The 14,055-nt window shown below is 40.0% G+C and overlaps 1 protein-coding gene across 8 annotated transcripts in view; it reads right to left on the bottom strand.

Annotated features, from left to right (window-relative positions):
* Positions 1-14,055, bottom strand: part of PTPRE (protein tyrosine phosphatase receptor type E) — a 103,222-nt gene that overhangs the window by 24,905 nt on the left and 64,262 nt on the right. For 5 of the 8 annotated variants that reach the window (XM_060274825.1, XM_060274827.1, XM_035137334.2 and 2 more), the window contains 7 exons: positions 11,174-11,276; positions 10,781-10,854; positions 7,830-7,963; positions 3,709-3,799; positions 1,903-1,979; positions 1,733-1,769; positions 434-531 (listed from right to left, as the gene is read on the bottom strand). In XM_060274825.1, the coding sequence (XP_060130808.1) occupies positions 434-531; positions 1,733-1,769; positions 1,903-1,979; positions 3,709-3,799; positions 7,830-7,963; positions 10,781-10,854; positions 11,174-11,276 (614 nt within the window). Of the gene's footprint in view, positions 1-433; positions 532-1,732; positions 1,770-1,902; positions 1,980-3,708; positions 3,800-7,829; positions 7,964-10,780; positions 10,855-10,955; positions 11,138-11,173; positions 11,277-14,055 lie in introns of those variants that run through there. The other 3 variants (XM_060274826.1, XM_035137337.2, XM_035137338.2) reach the window with 3 other exon arrangements.

The following is a 14,055-nucleotide window of genomic DNA, read 5'->3' as shown; positions in this document are numbered from 1 at the left end:
TCTGACCTTCTTACATGAATTACTATCTTAAAAGGCATTTTCATAACCCTATGCAAGTGGGGTTCTCAGGTGGAAAATAGATGCAGAATAAATAATATATATTTTCCTACCAATGAAAACTATGTACAGGTATCTCTAAAGGTAATTCACAACTGCCATAAAACCAGGGCTAAAGCCCGAACATTCACATTTGACTGAAAACATGATTCAGAAATGACACACACACACACCATTAAGGTTCTCAGTTAGTCACCAATTATTTGCTCAGAACTAAAGAAAGTTTAGTTAAGCCAGCATGCTGCAGCGATTGTGTCAGAAACCCAAGACTTATTAAAGAACTCGGAACAGGAAGTGGTTACATTAGTAACAGTCTTGTGAGTTATGGGAAAGCTCCAAACAGTATGAGGGGAAATATTTTTAAAATGTGTCTTACCTCTTTTCTCTCTTTCACATTTGTTAACATGACAATAGTTGCAGACTTTTGTTCCCATATCATCCTCCAGAAATCATTTACAGTGTCTTGTTTAGGGCCTATCATATACAACACAGTTATTTAATTAAAAACTATGATGAACACAAACAATACTGCTGTTAAAAAGGAAAGGGGGGGAAATCTTTATTTCATTTATTTTAAAATATCTCTATCAATAATAATGTTCAAAGCAGTTCACAAGATTTAAAACCAACCAAATAATTCCACAATAAATACTGAAGCAGTAGCAATGCTGCCCAGAAGCAAAATTGTCAAAGAAAAGCCCAGGGAAATAAAATGGTCTTCATCTAGCACCTAAATAATGCTAGCATATGTGTCATGCAAACAAATGTAGACAGGCTATCCAAAGAGGCAGAAAAGGTCCTGCCTAACCTCAGAATATAGGGCACTCAGTGCACGGCCTCGAAATATGATGTAATGCGTAATTTCATAGAGGACAAGGCTGCACTTTCATTAGACGGAAATGGTCTAATAACAAGCCCATGTGCTTCTCATATTTACTGTATGTTTAAAGCAGAGCTATGCATCTTATTAAAAAATAGCATTTCTCACAAAATAGGGATATCTGATTCTAGCTCATAAGAGGAATGCTGTCATTGTGACCATGCTATCTTTCATTGTCCAAAATCTCCCTTTCCTTTCATTTTGGCTCGGGGTGCTTCTAGATGGCAACTTCTCACACAACTGGAGCACCAGCAGGACATGGGACGTGACGTGACAAGGCAGGGACTTTGTAGAAGACGTATTTCCTCATGTGGAGGGTTGGCAAGGCAGTGGTTGATTTCTCACTACTGTTGCCTGGCTGCTCACACCTTTTCCTGCTGTGCTATATAGGGCTTGGCCTTAGGCCTAGCTGCCTGTTAATGTAATTTGGAGAAATGGGTGAAATTGCACTAAGTGTCTTGGGCAGTCCATGGGCAGTCCATGTCTTGGGCAGCCCATCCCTCACGTCTGGATTCTGTTCAGAGTTAGCATGCCAGCTGCAATGGGTGGCTTAGAAACAGTCCAAGGCTAAATGCCTGGAGCAGGACTACTCATCTACCTTCCTTTTCTCTAAGGAATGTGTGAACATGCAGAGGTGGGTATAAAGCCAAAGCTGCATTCAAAAAGCACTTTAAAATCTGGCTGCCTAAGCATAAGGGTAAATTCTGAAGAACACATTTGCCAATTTTTTTTAGTACATGCAGATGTTTAAAGCAAAACATTTAAAAAGAAAAAATGATAAAATAATGGAGATACCTTGAGCTGCTATAAACTTATTCTTTTCCTTATAGCCCTGGAGGAGAAAAATGCACACAGTTGTCTTTTAAACTTATGTTCTTACAATATTAATTTCAAAACTGTCAATGTGCTGCTTGCTTTAAAAATTTAAAAAGTACAGTAATTTAAAATGAAATATATTCACTTACATCTATATATGAAGCATTGATGTAGTCTGAACACTGAAGTCCACCTATTTGCATTAAAACTACCCTGGAATGGTCGTCTGTAAAGAACAAACATACACAATTAGAAGCTTCTTTGGCAAATGTAGACACAGTGCTTCTGAAACACATTGTTTTCTTCTCAGTAAGAAAACAAACTCTAAAAACATTACTCTGCGTGATGAATACCTTAAGCCAATAGCAACACTATTTGGTTTATTTGAGTTATTAAATTTGTATACCACCCTTCATCCGAAGATCCCAGTTCACAACAGAAAGATGCAAAATGAGAATACATAATACATAATAAAACAAAAAACAAACAAACAAACCATTAGTGAGACCATGAAACAAAATCAAATTTACTGATGAATTCTACTTCAACAGTTTCACTCTGCGGTCCACTTTTAAAGTTCCTTTCTCAAAGAATATTAACATTAAGTCTTTCATCTAAGACTAAAATATCATCTCACTTTTGCAGCCATTTCTATTGTCAAATATTTGTCCATTTATAATTTTCATGTAGAGACTGACCTGTTTGTCTAAAGAAGGGCACGTTAAAAGTGATACTTGTCAGGAAAGAGCATATAAACAGCCTTAGTATGGCTAATGCTATTACTGTTGCCTCAAGCAGCAACCAGATAAAACCATTCCAATGTATCATCAGTGATGTACAGCCATCCTAAACAATTATATTTCTCTCTCACACAGGCCTGGGGTGACAGGCCTTCCCTTGTTTACATTCAGCCCCTTGTGTAAAAAGGTGACCCAGCCTAACAGAGGGACAGAAGCCCTGGGACAAGGCACTGGTACAAACCCTGATACCAGCTCTGTCTCCAAATGCACTCAGGCAAAACTGTTACAGGACCTAATGACATCAGATAAACACCAACAGGAATTCATTCATGTGCAGTCACCCTATTCTCTTGACTGTAATTTATTTTAAATTGATTTTAATATTGTACTTTTAAATTGCTGCAGGTCATCTGAGGCCTTATGATGAAGGGCAAGAAAGAAATAAAAGCAACGATTGTCATCCTGGTATCCCCTACCAACAAGGACAAAGCTGAAGCAGAACTCAGGAAGCTTGAGTCTATTTCTTTAGACCGTAATCAAACCATAATGGTTACCTCCCCAGTTATATCTGTTTAGCAAAGGTTAGAAAAACCATGTTATCACTGTTGTGAATTGTCAATGCAATTATCTTAAATATGCAGAGCTGGCCTACCCATGATGCGGGGTGAAGAACCCACCTCAGGTGGCAGAAGTGCAAGAGGCGGCACTCTGTCTGCCTGCTTCTGCCACCAAGAGGGAGGTGTTCTGACATGGCATTGTCAAGCGAGTGGCAACACTCTGAGGACTGCCCTGGTGGGAGTGGTGATGGCAGGAATGGAGGGGGGGGAAGGCAATTCTTGTTTTGCCTCAGGTAGCAAAATGGGACAGGTCGCCCCTGTAAATACTTTTAAGCTTAACACAGAACAGTCACTGTACATCTTGCATTTCATGGTCATTTGGCCGAAATGTTTACAATTTTTCTCTTTATCAATGCATATATGTATCTCCCAACTGAGAATAACACCAATGCATGCATCTGTGGAAGAAGACTCTAGTCGATAAAAGCTAGGGTTAAACCTTGTAGCCTTTAGATGCCACAAGACTATTGTTTCTTTCTGCAACAGATTAACATAGGTACAGTACTTGCATGGAAAACACTACAACTTTAATCAGAATTTGGTCCTTCTTAATTTAAACCTTATTATTTATAATAATCAACAAATAATTAATACTTACAAGGTAGTATGTTGGGATATCTGTTCTTTTCTCTGTTTTCCTCTTTATTTGCCATCTCAAGTGTTCCTTGAATATATCCAGGAGGTAATGACTACAGGAAAAACGTGGTGTCGGTTCAAAACAGCATACTATAGTGAGCTTACATAGAGCAGATGGTTTAAGTAAAAGTTATATCCCATGGAGCTCAATAATGCCCGCATGAAAAGGTTAATAAAATTCTATGCATTCACCAACCCCAGGAATAAGTTTCAGTTTCAAAGAAAGATGAGTGTTTGTTGTTTGCACTGGCAACTTGAAATAACAATCTCAAAATGACTCATGTAATGACCATCCCATTAAGAACTGAAACATAAATTTTGAAAATGAACAGGATTATAGAGTATGGATGATGGACTCAAAATCCTAGTCATGTGAATCCAAAATAAGAAGTTCAAAATATGCAAGGCAATAGGACAATCAAAGTGTGTGTGATGTGATTAGCTTAACGTGCTATGTTTTTAGAAATCTATTTCAATCCAAATATAAATGCTCATTAGAAACTATAATGACTATAAACATATAAAGTTTTAAAAGAAGATATCTCTGCACATAAATCTAGGTTCCAAATCCACACCAGGACCTTGTGCTTGTAATTTTTTTTGGGGGGGGGGGACTTGCACTCACTTACAATTTAAGTGACACGTGTAGTTTGCGCCTTAGACATGCCCATCAAATACATAACATACCATTTGACCATCAATGCCAGAGGGCAGCGTTGATATTTACTAGGTTCATGTCCCAATCAATTAGGGGAGAAATGCACCTGGAGGCATGCTTCTATGAACAGATTTCCAGCTGCACTGGAAAGTGTGCACACCTGTACCACAATATGTCCTTGGAGTCAAATCATTCAGTCCCAGTAGGAATACACTCTCTCTGGACCAGTGTTTTAAAACAGGGTTTCATGTAGTTTGCATTACTACATTTAAATAAGTACATTGGTGCATTCTTCCATTTTGGAGGCAGGGTAAATTACCATTAGAAAGTAATAAACACAATTAGTGAAGGAGAATAAGGTTTTTTTTACTATGAAATCACCTAATATATTTAGGGGATCCACACTGTGCCAAAGCATCAGGATGCATTTAATTACGTATTATTATTATTATTATTGTTGTTGCTTTATTTATTTATTTATAGACATGCAAAGATAAAACATTTAATTGACAGAGATGCAGTATTACTTTTAAAAAGGCACATTTTAAGCATATAATCATGATAAAAGCTGCTGAGTTGCAATCCTGACAATTATAAACTCCCCCCTATATTATAGCTTTAAAGGGCACTGCTGCATAACAGAGACGGTTTAATTGGCATTTGCTTTTTCACTTAGATGAACTCAAATCTAAACTAATGCTGTTCCTTCATTGCCATGACTGCATCTATGAGAGCTGATGTAAGGAGCAAGTTCAGCTTCATAGAACTGTTCATATGAGGTCAGAGAGCAACCCCAACATGGTATGTTCTTTTCTGCTAGTCAGCGAGCAGCCAGGAAAAAGAAACCCCTTCTGTATGCAACCACAATGTAGCAGGAAGCGAAAGAGCAAACCTGCTTTACTGAACGAGGTGAGGATCGTATTTACAAGAACCTTCGGAACCATTAAAAGTAGATATTGAGGGACTACTACTAATAGGGGGGTGCGGGTGGCGCTGTGGTCTAAACCACAGAGCCTAGGGCTTGCCGATCAGAAGGTCGGCGGTTCGAATCCCTTCGACGGGGTGAGCTCCCGTTGTTCAGTCCCAGCTCCTGCCTACCTAGCAGTTTGAAAGCCAGTCAAAGTGCAAGTAGATAAATAGGTACCACTCCAGCGGGAAGGTAAACGGCATTTCCGTGCACTGCTCTGGTTCGCCAGAAGCGGCTTAGTCATGCTGGCCACATGACCCGGAAGCTGTTTGCAGACAAACGCTGGCTCCCTCGGCCTATAGAGCGAGATGAGCGCGCAACCCCAGAGTCGTCTGCGGCTGGACCAACGGTCAGGGGTACCTTTACCTTTACTGCTAATAGGCAGCCAGCACTTGGGGGAAAGGTTCCTGAGTAGCAACATACACTCCTCTAGGGGTTGTGCTCAAATTAACAACATGCTTCTGCTTCCTCAAAATTGTTATATATTTTTTAACCAGAAGGAATGTCAGGATATCACAGGGGAGAGCTGTAGACTTTCCTAGGTATCTGAGAAGCTTCAGTTCTCTCCACATCCCATTCACAGCACAATGATGCACAGTTGCTACCATAATTCAGGTCTCAGCAAGATTCATGGATTTTCGGCACCCACCCATATGCCTGCACACTATTCTGAGATGTGGGATAGCTTGGTGATTATTTATCTCTTTTCTCCATAATAAAAAGATAAAGGTAAAGGGACCCTTGACCATTAGGTCCAGTCGTGACTGACTCTGGGGTTGTGCGCTCATCTTGCGTTATTGGCCGAGGGAGCCGGCGTACAGCTTCCAGGTCATGTGGCCAGCATGACAAAGCCACTTCTGGCGAACCAGAGCAGCACATGGAAAGGCTGTTTACCTTCCCACTGTACCCACCTATTTATCTACTTGCACTTTGAAGTGCTTTCGAACTGTTAGGTTGGCAGGAGCAGGGACCAAGCAAGCTCATCCAGTCACGGGGATTTGAACCGCCAACCTTCTGATCGGCAAGCCCTAGGCTCAGTGGTTTAACCCAGTGTTTTTCAACCTTTTTTGGGCAAAGGCACACTTGTTTCATGAAAAAAATCACGAGGCACACCACCATTAGAAAATGTTAAAAAAATTAACTCTGTGCCTATATTGACTATATATAAATCGTATAAATCGAATTTTTCAATTTTTCCCATGGCACACCAGGCAACATCTCGCGGCACACTAGTGTGCCGTGGAACAGTGGTTGAAAAACACTGGTTTAACCCACAGCGCCACCCACGTCCATAATAACTAGTTGCTAATGATGATCCAATCCCCATTTCTTGCAACAAGGCACTGTGGAGTGGGAAACTCCATAGCTTTTAAGGCAAAGGTCAGAATGTTTGATAGGAGGTAGGATTTCTGAAAGTTGTGGCACGTGGGACAGAATGTCGATCAGATATGTAAGTATTGGGGGAAACTCCCTAGGTTTGGAGAATATGGACACCACTAAGAAATGACATTGCTTTTTTTTGCCTTTCCCCCTTCTTCGGTATTTCTACAAGAGAGAATTGCCAAGGCCCTTAATTGCTTAAGCTGTAGCATAGTGGCTCTCTGTGTGCTGGAAACGCTGTACTGGAACTTGGCACATGAGAACCTGGAGGGGTGGCTGAATGACTACCGGTAGTTGGGATAGGCAGACTGGAAGCAAAGCTGCCCTGAACCTGAACCAGCCAGGTGGAGTAGAATCATGATGGCATTTGCTCAATAGAGGCATCCTGCAGAACTCCTCCCATCCCCCAATGTAGCTGGCAAGGAGCCTTATAAACTTTCAGTGTGAACTGAAGACCTACTTATTCACCCAGCCTTTTGGTTGAATGCTGCACTTTGCAAACAGGTGTTTTAACTACCTATGTGTTCTTTCCTGCTTTGTCGTTTATTGACAGCTGGGCTGTATAACTTTATTGTTGTTGTTTTTTATTGGCACTGTATTCCACTTCAGGGATATTTTGCATGGGATAAGTTGATAAAAGAAAATATAGTTAAGCACCCAGGAGCTGAAGAGCCATTTTGAGTTCAGGCACAGCACGGATTGTAAATAGAACACAGGGCCAGCCCCCTGCATGGCTTCACTGGCAAACCTGGTCATGCCTCAGCAAGATTTTTAATGTTTCTAAATGGCACGATATCAAAAAGGAAAGTTGGTAAGGTTTACATAGTACAGGCCCATACCTTATCCTGAAACAAATGCCAACTGATGCACACATGTAAATTTTAAACATGTGTTCCTACACCTTTTCTTGTTAGAGGAAGAGTAGCTGGGGGAACCCAGGCAGAATAATGAGGGTAATTAATAATAATAATAATAATAATAATAATAATAATAATAAGGTATTACACACAATTTGTTACCTGTATTTGCTGTGTTTTTGAAGAAAACACAACATTAAATACAAAATATTAAGACTTACATTAAACTCCTCCCGAAACAACTTTCCATCATCAGCTGCTCTTATCCGTATTTCATGTTCCAGATGTTCCACTGGAATAGGAAAATACTTTTTTGGGCCAGAAGGAGACCTTCTGAGAAGCATCTGTTGTTCTGCTGAATAAGATGCCAACATAATATATATTATTACATATTGTATGAATAATGACTGCAGTTCAAATGTTCATTTAGAATCCCCTGCTCACCAAAAGAAGAAGATGGTGGCTTTTTAAAAGGTAAAATGGCTAGTAATGCTAAGGAAGAATTTAATCTTCAACTCTGTGGTGTGTTCCCAAGATGATGATTTGGGAGGGGGTGGAGTTGGGGTGGGTGAAAGCTTCACCAATAGGAACTAGGGTGGGTAGGGAGACTGGGAAACTGGGGGCAGACAGTGGGCGGAATGGAAACACACCCAAGTCTAGTAATGTGTACAATACTGTGCAAATTTGACTTGAAACGGAGCAGGGGGGGGGGAACTCACTACGTTTCTAGCCAGCATACTCTTAATTAACAGTGAATATCAATGGACTACTTAGCTGAGAGATGTGCATTTAATCCTCTTAAAATGCAAAGCCCACCTTTTCTAAAATGGAAACACTTAGCATACCTTACACAACTAAAAAATAAAAAATAGAAATCCAACAGTAAACACAATGAACAAAAACACACAAAGGAGAGCTGATGAAAACACCAGCCTCACAATAACAACAGCAGGAAAAAGGACGGGACACAGTTGAAGGAGAAGTTTGTCAGTGGAAGCTGCTGGTTTGTTTGTGGTTTTATTTTATAATTTTAATGTACTGTATTTTTTGTCTATAAGTTGCCCCCATTTAAGCAAATGGGGGGAATGTATCTGTGTATAAGACACCCCCTATTTTTAAACATTTTTTAAAGGGAAGAAACCTAGTCTTATACACGGAAAAATATGGTAAATTGTGCTTGTTTTAATTATGTTGTGTAACCTGACCTCAGATCATTTGGTGCAGGGTGGGCTATAAGTTCTAAGAAGAAAGAAAGAAAGAAAATATCCCACGGCAGGAATTTTAGTACCAAAGCAAAAGGGGGGGAGAGTTCCTTGCTGGGATTGGAGGGGCTGAAACCGTTCTTAACCTGAGGTACCACTTTAGCTAATGGGGCCTCACGCTGCTGCTGTGCCGGCAGCGCATGATTTCTGTTCTCATCTTGAGGTGAAGTTCTTGACCCGGGGTACTACTTCTGGGTTAGCGGAGTCTGTAACTCAACGTCTTTGTAACCCAAGGTGTTTGCAACCCAAGGTACCACTGTACAGTGGTACCTCAAGTTACAAACGCCTCAGGTTACAAACGCTTCAGGTTACAAACTCCGCTAACCTGGAAGAGTTACCTCAAGTTGAGAACTTTGCCCCAGGATGAGAACGGAAATAGTGTGCCAGTGGAGTGAATTAAGTTCGCAACTAGAGGTACCACTGTATAAACTCCCACTGGAAGAATGGGGGTGGGGTGGGGGGAAAGCAGAGATTTTTTGCCAACTTCACGTTTTTCCTGTAGTCCCCCAAGCGATCTCATGTGTTTCAACGAGTCTCAAACCTTTCAGAGCAGATTCTCAGTGGGAACAGGCAGTTCCAGGGAAAAGGACAAAATAGCAACTTCCTCTTTCCACTCACAGGAGTGTCCTAGTTCTGCTCACCGAGTTTCTGGATCTAAGCCACTGAGAGTTAAACTACACAAATGTCACGTGTGGCTCCCTCTTGCTTTTCATTCACAGGGGAAGGGGTATTATTGGGGACACAGCATACCTGGAGTAAGGCTTGTCCCATCCTTTCTCAGCTGCAATGGACTACAATAGCATATTTTATTTTATTTTATTTAAAAACTAATCCTTGAAATTTTGTGAGCAAGGGGGCACACTATGGGGGTTGGGGTGTTATATCTAGAAAGCAAAATACTTGCCTAACCAACACTCTATAATTCCAGTTACAAACTGTTGTTTGACATCAAGAGAATGTTTCTCACAGCACAATCCTATGCACATCAACACAGAAGCAAGTCCTGTTAAGTTTGGTAGGACCTTGGTCACATTCACGCCATACATTGAAAACACATGACTTCCCCCAAATAATCTTGGGAGCTGTAGTTTGTTAAGGATGCTGGGAATTGTAGGTCTCCGAGGGGCTAAACTAAAGTTCCCAGGATTCTTTGGGGAAAGCCAAGTGATTTAAAGGGTGTGACCTTACTGCAGGTAAGTGTGTATAGGATTGCAGTCTGAAGTGCCCTGAACACTTGAAATGCAGTATCTAATTGCTAGGTATTAGCAACATCACACTGGTTATGATCTAGGACAGAGATAAAGATGCTTAAGAACCACTACTTTTAAACCAAAGTATTATTCAATAGCTGCAACTTTCTGCAAGTCCAATTCATGGCACTGTTTCAAGGCTTTTTATATATATACATGAAATAAAAACATGTCCAGTTCACTCAGCTGGGTTCGACAGTGATTTCTGTCTCCTTCACAAATGAATAGGTATGATACACATGTTTTCAAACTACTGTTTTTCACATTTGCAAAACATTCTTGTGTAATTACCGGTATTTATTTAAAATATTTATATACCCTGATTTTAGGACAAGGTATGCTTAAGATCTCTTGGTTCTATACCTAACATTTATAATATATAAAAAGTGGCCCACATCTAACTAGACTTTAAATATAAATATATTCAATTTCCAGTCTTTGTGTTGGATCATACACTCTGTTATGGATACAAACTTGTTAGCAGCATATTACTACAAAAGTGAAAGTTGCTTTAAAAAGTAAATAAAGTTTTCCAATTAAAAAAAACAACCCTAAGAGTAACAAACATTTCAGTAACCAAACATTTACATCCAGCATTATATTTACCACTTTAAAAAAACTAAGATTTTCAATATTAAATAAATCAAACTTATATTTTACCTTGCTCTTCTAAGATTCCATTCGGTATTTTTTTATCACTTGAAGTCACCACTGCTTTTCTGTGTTTCCTGAACCTTAATAATTATAATAAGATATATTTAGGGGGATGGTGCAGATCTGTTGTGAATAAATAAGTTACCTGTTTACATATAATACTGCTGCTTGTCTCACAAACCATGTAATTCTGGAAAAGCTCTTTCTTATCATCTTTCGTTTGTAAAAGCTTCAGATGGTGGAGAGAGAGAAACAGTGTGTGTAACATCTTCCGCTGCCCTCACTAATGTGGGTGAGTGCAGCCAGCACAGCTGCACGCAACACACTTTCATTTCCTCATTAGATCACATGGAAACAAGACAGAACTAGTTCCAAGCTAACCGTCTGGTGTCTGCTTACCTGAAGAAATAGCCAGCTAAAAGGATCAAAATTATAAACACCAGAATCAGGATCAGCATTGAAGTCAACAGATGTGGCGGTGGACTGTTTTCTTTTGGAGGGCCTAGGAGTTTAAAAAGAGAAGCATGAAGTGGAAAAACAACGAATTGCTTAATCTCTAGCAGATAAAATCGCGCGCACACAGTTCCTACTTAACAAATTACTTAACATGAATTAGCCACATAGCATTTTGAGCAAATTATAATCTCTTTTGAAGTTCTTGGCTAGAAATGAGAATCCTGACAGCAACAATTCCCTTGTCACTTGCATTTTCAAAATAGTTTTGCCATACAGCTATTTGCTTCTTTGCTGTCAGACAAGAGCATCAAACAATAAATGGCCTTCATGTACTCTTCTGAGCTTTGTGGAATATTTGACCACCAGGAACAGGTGGGTGCCAACTGATTTTCATCCTAAGCTTAAAAGGGCAGTAAGTTTTCCCCACTCACAAACAACCACCAGTTCTTACTTCCTTGTCAACAATCTCTGCTAAAGTGCTACACTGAATCTGGAACTTTGTGCTACCAGGAATTAAATACATATTTGTAGGAAGGTACCATGGAATAGGGACGCGGGTGGCGCTGTGGGTTAAACCACAGAGCCTAGGGCTTGCCAATCAGAAGGTCGGCAGTTTGAATCCCCGCGACGGGGTGAGCTCGGGGATGAACATAAAAACGGGGTGAACATAACACACACACACACACACAATAAAATACATGAATTTTCACTACTATGTACTACTATGATTTTTTTACTTTGAAAGTATGTGTTTTTGAAATGATGGACAGCAGAATCAATGTCTTGTAAGGTCACCCACATTTTTCATAAAATTTATTTTCCTATGTTCAAATAGCCATCCAGTGAAGGCACGCTAGAAGGGCAACAGGGACCACCTTACCAACACTGGCAGTGTGAATGTAACATATAATAGGTAGATACTGAAGGTGACTCCTAGCTGTGTACCGAATCCAAACAGTGATACTTCTTCTTCATCATCATCATCAGAGTCCTGTGTTATCACAACAACTTTCACTTTGTTATGGCTGTTCTTTGCAGCATGTCATGTGTGTAACAGAACATGCACACTTCTAATTTTTCAGGCGATGTTGTTGTTTTCTCTTGAAGATTTTACTAAATCTTTGTAAGTTCACAATATTTGCTTTCCTGTTTTGGGCTTCATAATTCTACAAGGAAAAAATGTCCCATCACATGTAAGGAATGTCCCTGCTTAGGGATCCATCCATCCATCCACCACACCTTCTCCAGCATACAACTCTAAATTGCCAGAGGATCATGGAGGGCATTCTACTCTATATAACCAGTTTTCTGTTTTCCATCTTTCAACATTCTGCAGCTACTAAGAATGCACAGTTCACCCTGGGCTGGTTTGTCTTTTTAAACGGGGGTAGTGTGTACTTCTTCAAACCTTGAAAATGATACTGTAATATTTAATAGATCTCTTTTTGGCATTGGCAGGGTAAAGAGAAGAACATTTTCCATAAAGTATTTGGAACACATAACTTTTTGTCCTTATGAACTTATAGATGGCGTTGAATAAAAACATTTGGGCAGGACCTTCCAGTTATTATCTAGTTGCAGTCTTGTAACATCCCTGAAAAGGTTAGTCAGTATTATCCACATACAACGGATGGGAGGACTGAGGCTTAGAGCAGCTTGCCTAAAGCCACCTACTAAGTTCAAGGCAGAGAAAAGATTCAAACCAGGAAATTCATGATTTGCAACCTCGTCTCTTAGACACACCACTGGAAATAATATGCACAAGAGCAGAATTTTCAAAAATCCACACTGGGGAAAGCTACTTAGCGATTTTCTGATTTCCATATGCATACAAACTTGTAATACTCTTATGAAAGTGAATTATCTTTGCCCTTTAAATGCACAGAAGCATATAAATGCAACCTGAATAATCATGATTTAACAATTCTTATAATATACTCAGCAGTTATACTAAAAGCAAACACAAGCAACAAACTACAGATCTATTTGCTGCAGTCCTTTTCATTGCAACAAATATTCAACCACAGCAGTACAGACCTAAAATAGAGTATGGCAATTTGTTAAACATGTGACACCCAGTGGGCTATGTGGTTTGAAAGGTTTGGAGAGCTGTTGCATCAGTAATTTAGGCTCCACGTTATGAGAAGCTTTAGTTATAGTCTGGATAATCAGATCCAGCCCATCTTTGTAAATAACTTTCCTTTTCAATATGCCAATATCACCTCTTATTAGATGCCACTCACTCTGTTCCTACTTGAAATGCATTAAATAAAACAGAGATTTTTTTCCCCTCCATCTTCTCCCTGTATAAAATTTTATAAACAGGAAAAGCTTCAGAAGAAGATGAATGACCAGGAAGGAGCAAGGGGCATCCATTACCCCCTCCCTGAGAGCCTGCACATTCACACTTAACCATGGTTTGGGCTCGGTGTGATACGCAAACCAGGGCACTGTCAAAGAGCTGAGAGGAAAGGAAAAGATCCTGTGGCCAAGGAATAAGTAAGCCTAGGAGTGTCTCTTCTAAGCACCCTTGCCCTCTAACCCCTAGATTATGGAATATTGCTTTGCTTGTTTAAGGAGGCATCAGCAACCATGACACCGAACTCCACCATCACTGAAGTCCTTTCTGAATGCCTAGCAACCAACTCTAATAAACCAACAATACTAAAAGGGGGCAAGGAAAGTCCATGTTCTAGAAAGCTTTGTACCTATTGTTGCTTGACGTAAAAGAGAAAGGTAACATGGGCTCTTCTCCACCTGGCCAGCGCAAGACTCAATGTGCATGCATACACCACCTCTGCTAGACAGGCAGCTAAATGCTTAAT

The sequence above is a fragment of the Zootoca vivipara genome, chromosome 5 (genome assembly GCF_963506605.1).
Source record: "Zootoca vivipara chromosome 5, rZooViv1.1, whole genome shotgun sequence".
In the NCBI taxonomy this organism is placed as follows: domain Eukaryota; kingdom Metazoa; phylum Chordata; class Lepidosauria; order Squamata; family Lacertidae; genus Zootoca; species Zootoca vivipara.
The sequence above is the reverse complement of the archived record's forward strand: the minus strand, read 5'-3'. Positions and strand labels throughout refer to the sequence as shown.